General features: G+C 60.4%; 3 protein-coding genes across 3 annotated transcripts; 1 reads left to right on the top strand and 2 right to left on the bottom strand.

The window, feature by feature from the left end:
- The first annotated feature begins 2,566 nt into the window (after positions 1 to 2,566).
- Positions 2,567 to 3,152, top strand: UCN (urocortin). The gene has a single exon (XM_066314268.1). The coding sequence runs from the start codon at positions 2,697 to 2,699 to the stop codon at positions 2,994 to 2,996; it is 300 nt and encodes a 99-aa protein (XP_066170365.1). The 5' UTR covers positions 2,567 to 2,696; the 3' UTR covers positions 2,997 to 3,152.
- A 10,898-nt stretch (positions 3,153 to 14,050) lies between these two features.
- Positions 14,051 to 17,965, bottom strand: TRIM54 (tripartite motif containing 54). Its single transcript, XM_066314511.1, has 10 exons — positions 17,015 to 17,965; positions 16,370 to 16,542; positions 15,902 to 16,073; positions 15,730 to 15,825; positions 15,429 to 15,662; positions 15,184 to 15,206; positions 14,975 to 15,099; positions 14,553 to 14,654; positions 14,407 to 14,445; positions 14,051 to 14,243 (listed from the first exon to the last, which is right to left on the bottom strand). The coding sequence occupies exons 1-10, from the start codon at positions 17,180 to 17,182 to the stop codon at positions 14,233 to 14,235; spliced, it is 1,143 nt and encodes a 380-aa protein (XP_066170608.1). The 5' UTR covers positions 17,183 to 17,965; the 3' UTR covers positions 14,051 to 14,232.
- A 133-nt stretch (positions 17,966 to 18,098) lies between these two features.
- DNAJC5G (DnaJ heat shock protein family (Hsp40) member C5 gamma) lies at positions 18,099 to 20,163 on the bottom strand. The gene is made up of 4 exons (XM_066314512.1): positions 19,979 to 20,163; positions 19,556 to 19,769; positions 19,250 to 19,403; positions 18,099 to 18,714 (listed from the first exon to the last, which is right to left on the bottom strand). Exons 1-4 carry the CDS (start codon positions 20,089 to 20,091, stop codon positions 18,635 to 18,637), a joined length of 561 nt encoding a protein of 186 aa, XP_066170609.1. The 5' UTR covers positions 20,092 to 20,163; the 3' UTR covers positions 18,099 to 18,634.
- Positions 20,164 to 20,507: the final 344 nt, after the last annotated feature.

The raw sequence follows: 20,507 nt of genomic DNA, 5'->3' as shown, positions 1-20,507 counted from the left end.
ATGCTGGGTGCAGAGTCCCCCCCAGGGTCAGGGCATGTTTGGTGCAGGGCTGTGCATCCAGGGAGGGTCCAGAATGGGTCGGGGATAGGGCTGGAGCTGGGACAGGGCCACGATCCACCTGTGCCATTTCCAAGACAAGCCTGCCTGCCGTGCCAGAGAAAAGCCCCATGGAGCTGCCACTGCCTGTGCTGCCACCCCGGGGATGTGTCCATTGTCCCCCTACAATGGCAGTGAGCAGATGCAATCCAGCTCCCAGAGTGTCCCTGCCCAGCACATCCCGACCAGGGGCTCCAGGTGGAGTTGGTGGGGCCACGGTGGTTCATCTCACCTCTGTGGAGCCTCAGAAGGCTCTGTGTGCCCCTCACCTGTGCTACTGCAGCCCCACACAGCTGGACAGAGGCCTCCCCATGCTGCCAGCACCACCTGGGCTCTGCCAGCGTGTCTTCATGATGGGGATTCACTGTCTGTCCTCCACCCTCATCCTCTGCACACTCCGGTTCTGTGCTGACCCCGGCTTTGGGGCTGCTCCAGCCAGGTGGATACAGCCTGAAACTCGGAGGAGGCAAATCCTGCACAGGCCTGAGGGGTGAGGCAGGGAACAGGAGGGGGGAGGCTGCAGCCCTCTTCCCTCCCAGCAGTGCTCAGTGGGGCAGCACAGGACTGGGGCCAGGTGATGGGACCACACACGGATGGCACCAGTGCCGGAGGGGCCTCGGGCTCTGTGTGGGGCTCAAGCTCTCTGCAGCCAGCGGGGTGGGTGTTAGGGGTGGCAGGAGTTTGCAGCTCTGAGGTGTTGAGCCTCTTGCAGCCGTGGGGGCAGGAGGCTCTCACTGTCAGCGAGGAGCAAGCAGGGAGCATGGCGAGAGCCACGTGGAACGAGCCACTTGTCCCCAGCAGCAGCCGCCCCAGCGTGGGGCTGCCAGGGCTCGGGGGACCGAGCCCAGCCCCTGCTGAGGGCCGTGCCCTGCCGCCGCAGGCAGCGGTGCCGGGTGCCAGCCTTCCTCCTGCCGGATCGCGTCACGGGCCGTGACACCGTGTGCTGCTCGCTGCGGGCAGGGCCGTGCCCCGCCATCCCTGTGGTGGGGTGGGACACACCGAGAGAGGGCCGGCCTGAGCCTCTGTGCCCGGACCTGCCCCACGCTGGCGCTGTGGAGGGCGCCTGGCCTGGCACCTGCCCCAGCGCTGGGTGTCAGCTCAGCTGCGCTCTGCTGGCAGCGTGCGGGGCACTCGGGGCAGTGCACAGCACTCGGGGGGCTGCTGGCAGTGTGCAGGGAACTCGGGGGGCTGCTGGCAGTGTGCGGGGCACTCGGGGGGCTGCTGGCGCTGAACAGAGCACTGGGGGGCTGCTGGCAGTGCACAGGGCACTGGGGGGCTGCTGGCAGTGTGCAGGGCACTCAGGGGGCTGCCGGCAGTGCACAGAGAACTCGGGGGCTGCTGGCAGTGCACAGAGCACTCGGGGGCTGCTGGCAGTGCACAGAGCACTCGGGGGCTGCTGGCAGTGTGCAGGGCACTCGGGGGGCTGCTGGCAGCAGTGTGGAGCACTCGGGGGGAATGCCAGCAGTGTGGTGCACTCAGGGGCTGCCAACAGTAGTGTGGAGCCCCAGCTGCCACCTCACCATTTGGCAGCGGTGCCGGTGCCCCGACGGAACACCCTGCATCCAGCACGGCGCTGCCGGCTCCGGTGCCTTCATTCTATGACTCACAGGACTTGGCCGGTGCTAGCGCTGAGCTCGGGGAGTCTGCGGCCTCGGCCCCGCGGTCTGACCTCGGCACCGCCCGCGCTGCCCGGGACACTGACCCACGGCCGGGCTGGGGTCCCACCCGTGCCCCTCCTGTCCCGGAGCTGCCGGTGCTCGGGGTGTCCCCGACCCCCGCACAGGGATCCCCCCCCCCCCGGGTCCCTGCGTGGACGCCGCTGCTCGACGCGGCCGTTCCGCCCGGGAACGGGAGGCTTCCAAGCCGGTACAGCTCACCGGGGGCTCACCGGGAGCTCACCTGTGTAACTCACCGGCCCGGCCCCGGTCCCCGGCCCCGGTGGCCCAAGCCCGTCCCGGCCGTTCAGCACCGCGGACAGCGGCGGGGAATGAGGCTGGCGGTGCGCGGAGCCGGGAGCGGGATCGGGGAAACCGGGAGCCCGGGGACGTGAGGGTTAGCACAGCCCGCGGCACCGGCTCCCACCGGCCCCGGCCCCGCCGTGTCTCTGGTGGGCGTCAGAAAAGAACCGGAGCGGCGGCTGCCCAAGCCGGGGAGAGCGGGCTCTGCCGCTCCGTCCCGCAGCCCCGGCCCGCCGCCGGTGCCCGCTGCCCGCCGCCCGGTGCCCCCCGCTCCCCCCCGCCCCCGCCGGCCGGTGCGTGCCCGGCGCTGACGTCAGCCCGGTCTCCGGGACCGATATAACCCCCGGCCGCGCCGCCGGCTCAGCTCCCGCGGGACGGATCGCGCTGGCTCCGCCGCCGCCACCGGCAGGAACAGGGCACGGGCACAGCGCACCGGGTACGGGACGGGGCGTGGGAAGCGGGCAGGGACGGCAGCGGGGCCGGGGGCGCGCAGAGCGGACGGAACGGGGCGGCCGGGCACGGGGCACCATCAGGGATGGGGCTCCGTCCGCGGGACGGTCCCCGTTACACCGGGGCCGCCTTTCCCTCGGGTCTCTGCTGCGGCGCTGAGCCCCCGCGCCCGCAGGTGCAGAGGGACCGAGGATGAGGCGGGCGCTGCTCACCCTGCTGCTGCTGCTCGTCCGCCCGCCGCCCGCCGCCGCCCGCCCCGCCACCACCGACGGCTCCCTCCCGGCGGCCGCGACCGCGGCTCAGGACCCCCCGCTCTGGCCGCCGCTGGCGCCGCCGCCGCCGGGGCCGTGGCGAGGGCGGCGGGACGAGCCTCCGCTCTCCATCGACCTCACCTTCCACCTCCTGCGGCACCTCCTGCTGCTCGCCCGCGCCCAGAGCCAGCGCGCCCGCGCCGATTCCAACCGCCGCATCCTCGACGCCGTGGGGCGCTGATCCCCCCGGAATCCCCGGACACCCCGAACCCCCCGTGACCCCGGGGCTGCACCGGCCTCCAGCCTCGGCCCCGGCACCGTAGGGCGCTCGGCACCGACACCGGCACCGCCTGACCCCGCCTCAGCCCCGGCGCTGGGAGCGGGACCGGCCCCGGGACCGGCCCGCACCGATTTTGTAATAAAACGTGGTGGAAACCCGAGGCGTGAGCGAGTGCGGCGTGGGGACAGCTGGGGCTGTGCAGGGCCAGGGACTGGACAGAGTGGGAACGTGCTCACCGGGAACAGGGAATGGTCCATCAGGAATGAAGAATGAGGAAACAGAATTGGGAGTGGTGGAATGGGTTAACCGGGAAGGGACAGACTCACTGGGAATAGGGGAAGGGCTCACTGGAAGGGGAGAAAGGGCTCGGGGGAAGGGGATGAGCTGGGCCAGGGCTGGGCAGGAGTAGCACAAACCCCCCAGCACTGGGACCGAGGCTGTGCGTGCTCTGGGACAGGAGGTGACACACCGTGTCCTTCGGGGAGGATGAGATGCTCACAGCCCCCCAGGCGTGGGGGAAGTAGGAAGCAAATGGGGCAGAGGGATGGGGACAGCCGGGCACTGGGGGGCTGCACCCACCTGCCCGCGGGGGGGGACATGAGCACGGAGCAGTTCTCCCCCTCCCCAGGAAGGGGCCGAGCCTGGGAGCCGGGGGGGGACAGACACAGCCCCTTTCTGGGAGGATGTCACCACCCCTGTGGGAGCCCCAGGAGCGGGGGGGAACAACCTCTGGGGGACACACGGTGCTGCTGAGGGGGTCAGGGCTGGTGTGGGAGGGGAGGGGGGCACTGTGGTGGGCCGTGTTTCAGGGCCTCAACCAAGAGGATGTAGATGAAGCCTTCTGAGGCAACTGGGGGAGGTTCAGCCTCCTTGTGGTGGCCCTGGTCCTCACTGCGACCTCGGGCTTGGTCTGTGGAAGGTGTCCCTGCCTGTGGCAGTGGACGGGACCTGACGTCCCTTCCCACCTGAACCAGCCAGAAATTCTGTGATAACATCCCAACACCCGCTGGAAGGGTGGCATGGCAGGGCTCAAACAGGAAGAAATGTTATTTTTGGTGGTGTACCTGGGAAGGACAGTGTGGGGAGGTGACAGCAGTAGAGCTCAGTGCTCAGGGCAGGCAGAACAGTGCTTCATACCACTGGCAGGGTGTGCAGCCCTCAGATTTCACCTGGGCTGCCTTCAGCTCAAGGCTGGAGATTCCCCACTCCAGGCCCTGCTCCAGCTGCTTGGGCTGTGGCCAGTGGGACTTGAAAGGAGAAATTCCCCCAGAGCACGAGTGCCCTGGAGCTGGAAGGCCATGCTGGCAGGAAGGGTGGTAGTGGGATGATCCCTCCTGGGAGATATTTGTACCAGATGGGACCCCGACTTGGACAGCCTGCCTCAGCCAACCCTGATGAGCAGGGCTGAGGCTGGGGGGCTCCAGGGGCCTCTTGCCCCTCACACAGCCGTGGTGTTTTCCCAGCTGTGGAGGGACCACAACCCCTCTGGGCAGCCTATTCCAGGAACCCTGTGTGATCAGCCTCAGTGCAAAACCCCCCAAATCTTTGGGGGCCAGTTTGTGCCTGTTGCTGCTGGTCCTGTCACTGGGCTCCACTGGGAAGAGCCTGGCTCCCTCCTTTTTCCCTCCCATCAGGGAAGTGCACACACAGGTACCCCAAAATAGCCCAGCACACGCTCCAGTCCCTTTGCATTGCTTTGACCCTTTCCTGGACTCCAAGTGTCACATCCTTCTTGCTCCAGGCGGCCCCAGGATGCACCCACAGCTCTCCACACTTCATGGAGGGGAGGGCTGCCCACCTCCCTTCATCCTCCCCAGCCAGTGGGCGGTTGTCACCTGGATTCACGCGGGAGGGGTGTCACTGCTGCCTGCCTCACTCAGTGTCACCACCGGGGATTTTGATGTCTCTCATGTCCCTCAGTAGCTGTCGTTGGACACTTGTGATTAGTAATTACATCATGACCCTCAGAGGCTGGGCTGATCTCCTCTGAGGAAAAAGGAAGAACATCCCAAGAGCAATGGGCTGCCTGAAGAGCACCAGGGGAAAAGGTAATTCTGGCAACAGGAGGTCACAATCACTGCCTCATTGACCACCTACTCAGAATGGACCCCAACTCAAATGGAGGAAAGAGCTGCACCTGGCAGCATAAGGAGGGGGAGACACTCAGCAAAAAGGAGTTTGAGTCCTAATTAATATCAGAGTTCTGTAATTGGTAACCAATGAATGCTGGTTCTTTGCTCCAATGGATGAATAGTGAAAAGTTGTGATGCTCAGGGAGCAGCCTTGTGGAAACCCTTCACTCCTGGCTCTGCACTAACTGCAATAAACCCAGAACCCTCCTGCCCTGATTTGTGGGCCATCAGTGCCCAGCAGGAAGCACACAGCTGGTTTTGCTGACCCAGGTGAGATATCCAGAGCCCTCTGCCCCCACTGACTGGCTCCTCCAGGCAAAGGGGCTGGCAGGAGGAATTCCAGCACACACCAACCTCGTGCCTGGGTACCTTGGGTGACAGCCCTGACACCAGGACAACCAGTGACTCGATGGCACAACGTGTCCTAGAGGTATTTCCTCGTGAGGAGGTTGGTTGGAAATCACCAGGAAGCAGGACTCGGGGTTTGGGCTCTGCATAAGCTGAAGAAAAAAAGATTTTGTTTCTACAGCTTGGTGATGCATGTCTTGGATTTTTGATGTTTGCACACGTGTTTCACATGCAGAGCTGGGGTCTTAGGGTGACTGTGATGCTTGTATCCCAAATTTGGGATTTGGATGTGTGCTTTGGGATAGTGTATAAAACACTGGAATTTCCACAGCTGAAATGGGTTCCTCTGCTTCTGTAGAAATTCCACTTTGCTCTTCTCTAGGATGCCTCCTGAAGAGTTAGGGTGACCCTATGACTCGAGGTAAATTGAAAAGATGTTGCAGTCAATGGTTGCCTCATTCTGAATTAGATGATGGTGAAAAAAGGCCAGAAAACAACAATACTTTAAAATAGAATACAATTTTACAGCTAATGTTACTTTGGAGGAGGCAAAATAAATGGGATGAAGTCCCTGATGTAGACCTGGTTTTCACTTTAGGAGATAATTAATAAAGTAAGAAAAAACGTGGTTTAGTAAATTCAAAAGTGTCAAAATAGAATGCATTATTTGAGAAATGAAGAAAAGAGGATAAGAGGAAAGATATTTACCATATGGGATGAGAAGATGAGAAGCTGGAGGTGGGCAGTGAATCTGGGGATTAAATGGATCCCATTTCCAGGAGGATCAGGAGAAAGGTAAGTGGCTATTAGAGCACATTTAGGGCAGCAGATGGACCTGAGGGAGAGGCAGTGGATCTGCAGGTGCTGGTCATACTTCAGACTTGCAGAAGCAGTGAGCAGGGTCACCTCAGAGAAATCCTGATGGAATGTGTAGTGTGATTAAAACCATGATGCCAACTCATAATCCAAACCAGGAGCACACCCAGCCTCTCCTGGGATATTTGTTTCCCCTTGAGGAATGGAGGGAAGTTTAGAAAGACCTTGAGAAGAAGGAGTTAGGAAAACAGGATTAGCTCAAAAGGTTCATGGCATCCCAAAGCCTCACAAATTTCATCCTAAGAATGACCTAGAGTGGGGTGTCAATCAGAGTGCTGAGATTCACTGAAGTTTTATTAGAAAATTATTTTATTGGGATTCTAAGAGGACGTGGAGAAACTGAAACACCTTGCCAGGTTGTGTGAAGGGAAGAGGGAGCAAAGGAGTCTCCATTGGCTTTGTATGTGTCCTGGGTTGTAGTTTAGGGTGTATTCTATCACCATCTTCAGTTAATGGCCCATCAATGCCTTTTGCATGACTCAGAGATAACTCCCTCCGGGCGTTATCTCTCTCTTTAATGGGCCATTAAGGCTCTCTTCCATGACTCATCATCCCATTGTGAGATGCTCCGCCCATGGGGAAGAGCCAAGCATTCTCACCTAGATATAAGCTGGGATTTGGGACAGTAGAAGCAGCCCTCACCCACTGGATTCCCAGAGAACCGGAGCTACCAGACCTTTCTACAAGATTTCTGTTTCAAGAAGACCACCTCGTCTGGACTGTTTCCATCACCCTGATCAGGTTGTATTCTGACTCTGTCAGTGGTTTTTCTCTTTTTTTGTATTTATTTTATTTTATTCTATTTTATTTTTTCCTTTTCTTCTCATTAAATTTTATTTCTGACTTAGAGCCTCTTACTTGGTTTGTTTTTAAACCACAACAGTATGAAACATTGTGTGAAGTGGCTCCCAAACGGATGGAAGCAGGTCCAGCAAGGGAAGGAAACAGGATGCTCTTTGACAGGATTTGTGCTGGGCAGCTGGCACCTGGTGTTAGAAAGAAACTCCAGAATAGAGAAGAAGTAGAGGGGATGGTTATTTCCCGAGTGATGCCTGTAAGGACAGGGAAGAGGGAGAAAAGGAGGAGAAGAGCCAAGAGAAATCACTGAATCCATCGTCAGGGGCAAGCAATTCCAGGGATGAGGATGTGGATTAACACCCCTCCAGAACTATCAGGGTGCCCATTGCAGACAGGAAGGGCACTGGGAAGAGGAGCCTCCCTGACTTACAAATAGACAGAAGGAAAATCAGGAGATGCAGAAATCTGAAGGGGAGCAGAGGCGTCTCCTATTCCCCTGGGCAATCCTTTGCTCCCAGTTAAACTGGGGAATGAAGCAATGGATTTTCCAGGGGATGATGGAGCAGTTAATTCTGTAGTTACCCTGAAGAACCTTTAAGCAACAACAGGGAGGAAATTCCTCAGGAGCAGGTAATCCCTGAGACCATTTCACATCCCCTGGAATTCTGGACTGGGAACACAGAACCACCTCATGACTTCCTCTGCACACCGGAGTGTCCTCTGCCATGGCTGGGGAGGGGTTTGCTGTGCCACCTCTGCAGGTCTTTCCTGACAGATGGGTGACGTGGGGAGTGGAGATGGGAAGTCTGGGCACACTGTGGTCACTGCCATGGGGCTGTTGGAAAACAACCCACTGCTCTTCCCAGAAAACCAAACTGGGAGCTCCCACCTGGGCCTTGGCATTGAACTGAGAAGTCAATATTTATACAGACTCAGAACATGCCTTTGGCACAGTCCACGCTCATGGAGCAGTTTGGGAAGAGTGAGGAGTTTTACCTCACAGGGGAGTTCAGAAAAGTATGTAGTTGAAATTCCAAAGATACAGAAAGCAGCTCTTCAATCAAAGAACATCACAGTAATACATTACACAACCCCCCAGAAAAAGAATCCAAATATTGTAAAGGGAAATAGAAGAGCAGATCCAGCAGTGGAAGAAGCTGCATTGAGGAAACCAAGTTGTGAAGGAGCTTTGATTCCACAAACCTGTGTAGATTCATCTCCAACAAATTAAACCAAAGGAGAGAAACAAGGAATGGAACCGTTTAACTGTACTGAAAATAAAGAAGGGTGGTGGAAAACACCTGGAAGCAGCTCTTGGAGATAATGGTAATCCAACTTAAAGGGCTGCTTCAAGGGACACACACAGAGGAACAGAGGAATCACTGCTTTAGCAAAAAACCCTTTGGTTGCAGGAGGCAAAGTTTAGCAGAGTAGTTCAAAAATTATCCTTTGCTGTGTTAATCGTCCAAAAATAAGAATGAAAATACAGTGAGGAAGCACAAAGCAAGGAATAAGCCCCGAGAAACATTGGCAAATAGATTTTACAGATCACCCAGCTGTAATTAATGCAAGCATTTACTGGTATCCATCAGCCACTTTTCTGGTTGGCTGGAGTTACCAAACAGTTCACATGCCTGAAGAAAAGACCTTGGAGACCCAAGTCCATCTGTTCCAGAATCCTGAACCTGAAGCAGAAATCTTAGAGGAAGTGGAGAATGCAGGATGGGCTTGGGATGCAGAATCCACCAGGGAACAGAGGTGCTCCAGTCAAGAAGCTCTACAGGACGCTCCTCTGGAAGCTGGTGGGAAACTCCCCGTGGATGGGAGCAGCTCTGTGAAAGGTGGGATCTGAAAACCAGGATAACTGCAGTGCCACCTCAGCACGAGGTGACAGAGCTCTGACCCCAGCACAGGGGCTCAGAAACAGAGCTGACTGCACTGACAGATCGTCAGTGACAATGTCACTGACATTGCAGCTCTCACACAACAGGACTGGGAATATATGGACTGGCTCAAAATTTGCTGTTGGAGTGTCCCTCGCCTGTGGAGCCACTTGGGAAGAGAGAGAGGGCTGTGAGCCTCCAAGGGAGACATGGACATGTAGCACAGGGGCTGTTAGAGGGCGTGCAGCCACCTCCAAAGGTGGCAATAATGCATTGCAAAGCTCATCCACTCAGAGGAAACCCCAGCCAACACTGGACATGGCCTGGCTGACAGAGAAAGTGGCAAATTTAGATCCTGAAAACAGCCATGAAGGATGGTGGATTGTATCCAGCAAACAGCAAATAATTCCCCAACGCCTTCTGAGGAAGATGGCAGAGGAGCAACACAGGGGAACTCACTGGGAAATAGTGCCTCTGGCAGAAGCATTGAAACCTCAAGTTTTGAGCATAAAAATAACTGGTATCTGAAAAAGCATCATTAAAAAGTACCAAACCTGTTTACAGACCAATACAAGTCAAATCAGGATTGTTAGGAAAGACAGTTGTCTGTGACTGAGTCTTGGACCAGGTAATGCTTCCTTATTTACTTTAATTAGTGATTAACATGTACTAGCCAATGTCTTGGTTTTGAGAACAGGGATTGTGTGTCAGAACAAAGAATGACAGGAGAAGTACCTTATGACCCGACCACGTATTTTAAACACTTTCAGAGAGAAAAGATTCATCAGAAGATCTGGAACCACAACAAAAGAAGTCCTCAGAAACGATTAGCGTATTTGCTTGTGTTCAGGAAATGTGATGGTTATGGGTTGGTTTCAGGAATATAACCTGGTCTGGTGGGTTACTGGGCATGCAGCTTTGAGGAGAATTTCCCGTGCATCCAGCACTCCTAGTTGAGCAATGTAAACTTTCTCACCTAGCAAATTGGTTGGAGAGTTTATTTCCCACACCAGGGAAGTACCAGGGCTCTCCCCAGTTGCACCAAGCAGAGAGTAGAGAAGTGATTTGGGTTTCTTAAAAGAAACAACACCCGGATTGAGTGTCCCAGGAGGAATTTCTGCAGAATGAATACTGCTTTATAGCAGAAATGGTGCAGGAAGTGTCCAGATTTTCAGTCTATTTGGGAGCTGCCCACCTCATGGATCCCACAGTGCAGCAGGAAGACAGAAAGACAAATCAGACGGCAAAGAGGCAAATATCCAAGTGACAACAAAAGGCTCGAGTGGAGCATCACCTTTGGCTCTTAGAAGAGTTTGTGTCAGTCCCAGGGTCAAAACAGGAATGAGCACTTAGGAAATACTGTACTGGGAGGCAAAACCTGGTAATCACACACAGAAATCAGGTGTGTATGAGGTGACAAACAGAGCCAAAGAAATATTTAATTTCTCTTTTGCAGCCTTTCTCTTCATTCACAGGTTTTTTGAATCAGGGGCCCTACCCTTCCCTTGGGTACCCCTGGGCAGTCTTTTCAGTCTGGAGAAGTGGTCAGTGGTTGAACATGGAAGGGGGGAAGGCACATTCCCAACCGTGGTAAGAATACAGGAATCAACTCCTGAACCCATTGCAGGTGAGGAAAGGGTCCCCAAGTCTGGACAGACACATGGAATTCACACCAAACAGGAAAACTAGAGTTCCAGCTGATTGAGGACATAGAGCTGTGTTCTTTCATTTTTTAATCTGTTCATGTAAATTAATTTTGCAAGTGAAGTACTTATATAATACGTTGTTACTTTGCAGTTTGTCCAGTCATTCAGGAAAATTCACACTCCAGCAGTAAAACTGCTGGGTTTCCCAGCGTCACAGTCAGTGAAGGGCCCCTTGGATTGGGGAATCTTAATCTTAGGTTTAAATCTGATGTTGCTCCTTAAGTCCCAAAACCCTGTGAGGATTTTCCATGGGGTTTACCATAAGCCAGGAGGAAGGTAATTGGCATTATATGTGTGATGGATCGACCATGGCTGGACACCAGGTGCCCTCCAAAGCTGCTCCATCGCTGCCCCCTCACTTGGACAGGGAAGAGAAAATATGAGAAAAGCTCGTGGCTCAGAATAAGGGCAGAGAAAGCTCACTGATTACTGTCATGGGCAAAGCAGACTGGATTTGGGAAAATTAGTTTAATTTATTACCAATCAAATCAGAGCAGGGCACCAAGAAGTAAAGCAAATTCTAAGAACACCTTCCCCTCACCTCTGCCTCCATCCCAGGAGCTTTATTCCTGATACTCCACCTCTTCCCTTCCAGTACAGTAAGACAGGAATGGGGAATACAGTCTCCATAAGTGTTTCCAAAGGCCTTTTTCTCCATAGGGGGCGCATTCCTAAAGAGTGAGTTTTCCCTTTCCCCCACAAAGGCGGGTGGGTTGTCCACTTACTGCCATCACTCACCCAACTCTGTGTCCCATTCATGGGATTTTGTCCATTTTATTGGGTTTGTGTGGCAAGGTTTTGGTAGTGGCAACCTCTGTGAGGAGCTGCCAGAAGCTTCCCCATGTCCAAGAGAGCCCAAGCCAGCTGCAGGTGGGAGTCAATCCCAACACTGTGTGGGGTTCCCACCCAGGGCATGTGGTGAGGGGGGCTCTGCTTGTCTGAGGGCTGGACACCCCAGACTCCTTCCCGAGGGCTGGGGCTCTTCACCGGCTGCTCCACAGTGTCCCTTCCATGGGGACAGTCCCTCAGGGGCTGCTCCAGTTCCAGTCTGAGCTCCCCCAGGGTCACAGGTCCTGCCAACAAACCTGCTCCAGCATGGGCTCCTCTCCCCACGGGTCCAGAGGCGACTGCCAGGACCCTGCCCCACCATGGGCTTCCCACGGGGTCACGGACTCCTTTGGGCACCCACCTGCTCTGGGCACCCCCCTGGGCTCCTCCAGGGCCTGCAGGTGGGTTTCTGCTACCCCTGGGCACCCACAGACTGCAGGGGAATCCTTGCTCCAGCACTTGGAGCACCTCCTCTCCTTCCTTCTGCACCGACCTGAGAGCTCCAGGGCTGCTGCTCTCATGTCCCTCCTCTCTGGCTGCAATTACCTCTACACAAGAACTTTTTTTCCTCCTTAAATACATTATCCCTGAGGTGTTACTGCCATCACTGATGGACTCTGCCTCGGCCAGCTGCAGGTTCATCCTGGAGCCAGCTGGCTTTGCCTCTCTTGGACATGGGGGAAGCTTCTCATAGAGGTTGCCACTACCAAAACCTTGCCACACAAACCCGATATAAACCCAGTAAAATGGACAAAATCCCACGAATGTGACACAGAGCTGGGCGAGTGATGGCAGTAAGTGGACAACCCACCTGCCTTTGTGGGGGAAAGTGAAAAGATATTCTTTGGGAATGTGAACTCTCTATGGAGACAAAGGCCTTTGGAAGCACTGTTACGGAGAAGAATAAAGAGAAAGAGTGATGCTTCTTGGAGACCCCCTCCAACAGCAGCTGGAGCAGGCTGTGTGCTAGAATCCATGTTCAGTGCACAGATCACCTCTTCCTGAACCCTCCCGTGGGGGTCTAATTTAACTGGACAAGCAGAGGCAAAATTCCAGGGGGCTGCCCAGAGGACAGGCTGCTTTGGGAGAGCAGGTGATGAGCATCTGGACACAAAGCACAAGGAAGAAAATTGCCCAAAACAGAAGAGAACTGAGGTGGGGCTCTCCTGAGGCATCTCAAGCAGTGAGGTGGCACCCACGGCACGCAGCTGAGGGGCTGCTGGGTGCTTGAGTCCCTCTCAGTCACCTCTGGGGGGTGATGGCAACAAGGGAACATCCCTGAGGAGTGGGGAAAAGGCAAACGCTGCATCCACGAATGTCAGGTGCAGGCACGGAGCAGCCACAGCCCCTCATACTCCCAGGCATCACCCAAACCCTGCCAGGCACGTTTCTGGTGTGAGAAGGAGCAGACGGCGGCAGGGAGCAGCTTGGTCCCCGGGCTTGGTCCTCTGCTGGGAGTGACGGCCCGAGGACACAGAGAGCAGAGATGTCCCTCCCGTCCTCTGCTGGGAGTGACGGCCCGAGGACACAGAGAGCAGAGATGTCCCTCCCGTCCTCTGCTTGGAGTGACGGCCCGGGGACACAGAGAGCAGAGATGTCCCTCCCGTCCTCTGCTCGGAGTGACGGCCCGGGGACACAGAGAGCAGAGATGTCCCTCCCGTCCTCTGCTTGGAGTGACGGCCCGGGGACACAGAGAGCAGAGATGTCCCTCCCGTCCTCTGCTTGGAGTGACGGCCCGGGGACACAGGGAGCAGAGATGTCCCTCCCGTCCTCTGCTGGGAGTGACGGCCCGGGGACACAGAGAGCAGAGATGTCCCTCCCGTCCTCTGCTCGGAGTGACGGCCCGGGGACACAGAGAGCAGAGATGTCCCTCCCGTCTGTCACCCGCGCTCCGGGACCTTGCCGGAGGGGCTGTCGCGGTCTGCCGGGGGCTCCGCAGGGCTCAGCCCGTGCTGTCCCCTGGCTGGGCGGGGTGTGGCAGCGGGGACGTCCCCCCGGAGCCCGGCCCCAGGGAGCCGTCGGGGCGGAGGAGCCCGGCCGTGTGCATCACTGGCCGCGCCGCCATGGAGACCGCAGCGGGCGGTGACGCAGCCGCGGGGTCCCGGGGGACGGCCCGGGCTGGGGACACGGCCCGGCCTGATGTGGCCGTGTGTGTACTCAGCCAGCTCATCCCGGCGCTGTTTGCTCCCAGCGCCCCGGGGACGGCGCTGCCGCCGGCTCCGCCCGGGGATGGGGACACCGGAGGGTCCGCGGGCCCTGCGGGGGCCGGGGGCGGCCGGCAGAGCCCCACTCACGGGGTTCTGGGCTCTCAGCACCCCCCTGGGGCCCTGGGGACACGGCTGGGGTGACGGGGCAGGGGCTGCGCTGGATAGACCCTGTGAAGGGATTTATCCCTGCGGAGCTGCTCTGCGGCAAGCCCCCCACGCACCACGCGGGAGAACGTGTCCTCACACACTTTTAATGTCGCAGAGGGGCAGCGCCCCTTTGGGGAATTCCAGCAGCGGAGATGGAGCTCGCCTGAGAGTGCCAGCGATGGCCATAGCCGGGGCGGGGGTGACAGAGACAGCCGGATGTGACAGGGACAGCCATAGCTGAGGGCAGGCCAGCGCTACCCCACGGCTTCACTTCAGTGCTGACCTGGGCAGAAAAGCAGCTGCAGCCTCAGCCCCGGGACCCCCTTCCCACTCCCTGCCGCAGGAGACAGGGATGGCTGGGGGGAGCCTGGGGAGTGACCTTCCCATCCCCATCCCCATTCCCAGGAGGTGTCTCCCCTGCCCCACAGCACCCACGAGGGTCTCACCATGGGGAGAACTCGCTGGCTTCTGCCTCGGCCCCACATCTGCAGAGGGAAAGAGGGAACAAGATGGAGATGCTGGCACCCTGAAGGAGCCGTGCTCAGTCAGGCATGGCACTGGACATGGCACTGGGCAGTCATGGTCCACTCACCTTCAGCAGCTTCAGGCACCTCCAGGCTGTCCAGCCGGTCCTCCTCCACTGCAGCCTCACTGCCCTCCCCAGGTCCATCACCCTCATCCTCACCCAGGGGCTCTGTGGGCAGGGCACAGCTCAGGTGGGACCCTCCCCATCACGGGAACACACCAGGACATGCCAGGAGGGAGGTGACCAAGCGGGCACTCCAGGATATTCCCAGGAGGAATGTGACCAGCCCAGTGTGGGAACCAGGGAGAGCCTGGGGCAGGAGTGACCCTCCAGGGTCCCCTGGGGGTGCTACAGGTGGGGGTCACCTCCCCAGTACTGTGTGGGACCCCCACAGTGGGACACAGGGCATGTTGGATGGGGGGCTCTCCTTGTCTGAGGGCAGTCCCAGTGCCCCCTGGGGACAGCAGCAATTTCCCCAGTGCAGGCACCTGTCTGGAACTCGATGGTCCTCAGCATCTCAGCCACGTAGTCCACGTTGATGGAGAAGTGGTCCATGTTCTCATAGCCGGGCTCAGGGCGGCTGCTCATCGATGCCTTGGACATGTCTGTGATCCTGCAGGGCAGAGACACCCTGAGAGCTGCAGGGCCAGCACCCACAGGGCCACCAGCCCCTTTGCCCCCCATGCTCCCCACTCACTTTTTCAGGAGTTCCTTGGAGTGCTGTGAAGGAAAGCAAGGGGGGGATGAGTGTCTCCCAGACATCACCACCACCACAGGCCCACCCCTGCACATCCCAGGGGCATCCACAGATCATCTGGGATGAGCACAGCCCCCTGTATAGACCTGTGAGGCAGCCCCTCAGGGAACCACGGCACTACCACACAGCCCCCGGGGCAGCCCCCACCCCTATGTGCCCTTGTCTCCCTGTTCTCCCGGCAGGACCTGCAGGTACACGGCCATCTGGGGCTCCTCCATGGCCTGGATGGCTGACTCCACCAGTTTGGAGGAGGCCTCCAGGTGGTCTCCGTACTGGCGGATGAGCCCCCGGACCCGCTGCAGCTTGGCCTCCTGCTCGGCCGCGATGCTCTGCAGCAGCTCCTTCTTGCGCTCCTCCAGGATGCCGTAGAGGGCGTCGAACCGCAGCCCCAGGTGCTGCTTCTGCCGCCGGCCGTTCTCCTGCGGGACGGGAGTCAGGGGCTGCCCCGTGTCCCCCCGGCACAGCCCCAGCGCCCCCAGTCCCCACCTCGATGGTGTGGCAGATCTCCTCCATCTGCGTGATGATGGCCTGGATCCGGTCGTTCCCGGCCACCAGCATGGCAATGCCGTCGCTGAGCTCGCTCTGGGAGCAGAGGGCAGAGGGGTGACGGTGGCTGTGTGGGTACCCCGGGCCCCCCCGGACCCCAGGGGCCCCCCACCTTCTGGCGCTGGTAGACGGCGGGCAGCGGGGCCACCTCGCAGTCCTTGTGTGCCCCGAAGACCTTGCAGAGGGAGCAGGTGGGCGCCTCGCAGCGCAGGCAGTAGATGTTGATGCGCTCGTCCTCGTGCTCCTCACACATGAGGTGCTGCTCAGCCTTGGCGTGAAGGGGTCTACACGGGGTTTTGGGGGTGTCACATAGACACCCTGGCCCCCAGAGACAGCACCAGCCCCGGGACCTGCCCAGCCCCAGAGACACCCCTGGCTCCCAGGGACCCTTTGACCCTCCCAGGGACATTCCTGGCACCAGAAATACATCTCTGGCCCTGGAGACAACCGCAGCCCCAGGGGATTTTCCCCGCCGCTGTAGGTGCCCCATGATTCCCCAGTTCCTGCTGGGACCCCACCCCCGGCCCTCTCCGTGGGCTCGCTGCCACCCCCCCGCCCCGGGGTCCCCGCCGCTCCGGACCGGGCCGACTCCTGCTTGTAGATGTCGATGATGTTCTCCACGAGCAGGTTCCGCTGCAATCCGTACACCCCGTGCCGGTCCAGCACCACCTCGTGCCGGCACGACGGGCACCGGAACCGGCCGCCCGACGGCACGGCGCTGGAGCCCCGTGACTGCCACAGCGGGTTGGAGGCCTGGGGGGGACACGAGGGGTCACGGCGGCGGCACCCCGCACCCCCGGCAGCCCCGGTACGCCCGGCAGCCCCGGCAGCCCCGGCACCCCCCGCCCCCGCGGATCTGCGCCCCACAGCCCCCGGCACGGAGCCGGGCACGGAGACAGAGATGGAGATGGGAGAGAGCAGGGACACAAGTGTGGACACAAACAAGGACACGGACACGGCCCGTGCCGCTCGCCCACCATCCCCGGCAGCCGGGAGCGGCACCGAGCGCAGCCCAGCCGGAGGCCCCAGCGGCCGGTCCCGGAGCCGGGATTCCCGGGGCCGGTGCCAGACCAGCCCCCCGTAAGGAGGATCCCGGTGTTCCTGGTGCCGCCCGCCCCTCCGCCTCGCCGCCCGGGGCTCCAGGGATAACGGGGCCCCCACCCGCCGGGCTGGGGTCCTAGGAACGCAGGTCCCGGTGCCCCCCCCGCCCCACCGCAGGTCCCACCTGGAAAACGTCGTTGGCGCACTTGCGGCAGAGGTTGTGCTGGCAGGGCAGGATGACCACGGGCTTGGTGAACATCTCCAGGCAGATGGGGCAGATGAGCTGCTTCTCCAGGCTCTCCATGCTTCGCGCCTCCGCCAGAAGCGGCTTCAGCCCCACCGCGAAGTTCATGGCCGCGGTGCTGGCCCGGCCCGACCCGGCTCTGTCCCGCGGCTCCGCTCCGGGCTCCCGGTGCCCGCTTTGTTTCGGCCCCGGCGCCGGCCCCCGGCGCTAATTTTAGCCGCCCCCGCCCCGCCGGGGGCCGCAGCTGTCGGCGGCGTCGGGTGACACTGAGTCACCGCTCCAGCCCACCCCTCGGACCGGCCGGTCCCGGGACCGGCTGATTCCCGGGGACCCACGGAGGTTCGGGACCCGCTGATCCCGTGCCTGGGGAGCAGGAGCAGCCGAGGTTCCGGGGGAGCAGGGCTGGCTGGAGCAGGGCCTGCAGGGCTGGCGGTCATGTGGAGGGGCGTGTGCCCCCTCTGCAGGCAGCAGGGCTGGGGGACGCTGGGGTCCAGTGCCAGCCCCCTCGAGCAGCAGGGTGGAGGGGCCGGTGCCAGGACACCCCATCCTCACTCACCCTGGCACCCTGTCTATATTTAGGGAGTGAGGCAGAGCCCATGCAGCTGCAGGCAGAGGCGGCGACCAGAGATGGAAAGAAAGGGCAAGCGGGTCACTGCGTCCCCCTCGGTCCCATCCCTGCCAGACCTGGCCCTCAGCAGGGCCACGGCTCCCCAGGGAGCAGGAGCAGCACCAGACCGTGGGAGCAGGGCTCCAGGACTGCAGCAGCAAGGAGAGGAAGAGCAGAGTCTGTGGGAGCCAGCAGCAGCAGACAGAGTGTGGGTGGGTGACAGGAGACAAGTGACATTCACTCCACTTAAACAACCACTCCACACAGGACAGGACCTGCCTACCCCACACCGAAGTCAGTCCACCACCCCACAGGAGCCTTGGGCACAGCCCCCAGCCTGGACACCACCAGGCAGAGGCACCTCCTGCTGCCCAGTGCTCCGGCAGCCCTGGACAGAGCCCAGGCGCACACACACACTCCCCTCCCGTCAGCCTTTAATGGTGCCCACAAAACCCCAGACAAACCCCGAGGGCAGAGGAAAGGGGTACAGAGAGAAGCACCCCGACCCCGCAGCAGCGTTTGGCACCCTGCACCCATCGGGAGGGCGGCGTGAGGGGGCAGTGGGCTCAGCCCAGCCCCAGAGGTTACAGTGCTAATGGTCGTGGATGTGCTCAGCTCCCCTGCACGAGCTACGGAGCTCAGCCTGGAGCATTTCTGTTTGTGCCTGCTGCTCGGTGCCCGACGTGGGCACAGGCAAGGCACTAAAGGGGGCCACAGCAGCACGGGCTCCAGGCCACTGTCACCACAGTGTTGGGACGCAGGGGCACTGCCCTGGAGCTCGAGCAGGGGCCCAGGAGCCTGTGCATTGATGCTGGCCAAATTAACCTGAGATTCTATCCCTCCCGAGGCTGAGGAGGCAGCCTGGGGGGCGGGACCATGGTCCCAAAAAGTGACAGTCCCAAAGGAGAATCCCTGCCCCGAGTCCTGGGGGAGTCGGCGGGATGGGGCCAGCCTCAGGCATCGCTCCTGGCGCCGGCTGGCAGCGGCTCCGGGCTGGCAGGCGAGGGCTGTGCTACAACAGGGATCTGAGGATCTGGAAAGGAAGAGCTGCAGATCAGTGCCTCAGCCCCATCCTGTGGTGCCAGTGAGCAACAATCTCACAACACCCCTGCAGGGGCTCCCACAGCCCAAAGCTCTCACGCCCCTGGCCAGCACTGAGCCCTGGGGGAGTGCCCTGATGCCACTGAAATCTGCAGGAGTCACCCAGCCCCCCTGACACCAGTATGGCCAGCGCCAAGGAACAGAGCTGGCCTGGAGCACAGCTGCTCTTCCCGTGCTCTGTGCCCCAAAGGGCACAGGCCCAAGGGTCTCTAAGCTTCAGGCATATTCAGAGGGTCTTTGTCCAGAGGGAAGGAGAAGGTGTACCCATGCAGTGGCTCCCTCTGTCACTGTCACCAACCCTGGCCCACACAAGAAACATTGAAGGCTAGCTGGAAGCAAGAGCTAAAACCAACCCAAGGCCTGACCCAGAACTCTGTCCCCAACATGAGGTGGGACATGTGGAGACCCCAGAGCCCACACAAAGCAAACACAGGCACTCCCAGCTGCTGGGCTCCAGCGTGACTTACCACTGTCCTCTGCACGCATCTGTGCCTCCAGGTCCTTGGGGTCCACGTACTTGTAGGACTCGTCCTCCTTGGGTGGGCAGCACGTCCCACAGCAGAAAAAGCAGCAACAGCAGCAGCAGCAGCAGGTGAGGGCGCCGCAGCACAGCACCAGTGCCTGCGTCAGGGACAGAGACACCTGTGACCCAAGTCCCCGACCCATCACACCAGTCCCGTGACCCCACTCAAACCAGCAGCTCTGCCAGGACGGCGGACCACGAAGCTCAGGGACCCGCCGGCCCCACGGGTGCCGGATGACGCCGGGCTCACCTGGAACCACCACTTGGACATGAGGAAGTAGTGCCGGACGGCATCGTCGCCGAACTGCTCGGCCACGTAGAGGCCCAGGGAGCCGTACTGGTCATACAGGCGGCGCTTGTCCGCGTCGCTCAGGGTGGCGTGGGCGCTGTTGATCTCCTTGAAGCGCTCGGCTGCGGCCGGGTCATCGGGGTTCTTGTCCGGGTGGTACTTGAGGGCCAGCTTCCTGCGGGGGGACCCCAGCGTGGGCTCACAGCCTCACCTCCCGGCACAGACCCAGACCCCCCGGCACGGACCCGGGGCCCCCTCACTTCCCTGGGCCGCCGCTGACCGCCGCCACGGGACCAGCGCCCCGCGGACGGGATCCCGGCCGCGTTCGCGCTTCGGCCCCTGAGGCCCGGGCTCCCGGGACGGCGGCGCGGCCCCCCCCCGTACCGATAGGCCTTCTTGATCTCCTCCGGGGAGCTGCCCTTCTGCAGCCCCAGTACGCGGTACAGGCTCTCCCCGACCCGCGACAGCTTCCGCTGCGGCCGCGCCGCCTCCGCCATGGCCGCGCCGAGGGTGGCGGGGTCCGAGGGGACACGGCACCGACCGGCACGGCCCTGTCCCGGCACGGCCCTGCCCCGGCTCTGTCCGGGCCCTGCCCCGGCCCGGCCCGGCCCTGCCCCGCGCCCGCCGCCGCTTCCGCCGCCGATCTGCGCAGGCGCCGCCCGCGACCCGGGACGGGGACAGCCCCGGGACACGGGACAGGGACACGGGACAGGGACAGCCCCGGGACAGCCGGGATACAGGACAGCCCCGGGACACCCGGGACAGGGACACCCGGGACAAGGGACAGGGACACCCGGGACGGGGACAGCCCCGGGACAGCCGGGATACAGGACAGCCCCGGGACACCTGGGACAGGGACACCCGGGACGGGGACAGCCCCGGGACACCTGGGACAGCCCCGGGACACCCGGGA

Source organism: Sylvia atricapilla, chromosome 3 (genome assembly GCF_009819655.1).
Source record: "Sylvia atricapilla isolate bSylAtr1 chromosome 3, bSylAtr1.pri, whole genome shotgun sequence".
NCBI classification, from domain to species: domain Eukaryota; kingdom Metazoa; phylum Chordata; class Aves; order Passeriformes; family Sylviidae; genus Sylvia; species Sylvia atricapilla.
This window is presented reverse-complemented; position numbering and strand designations above follow the sequence as displayed.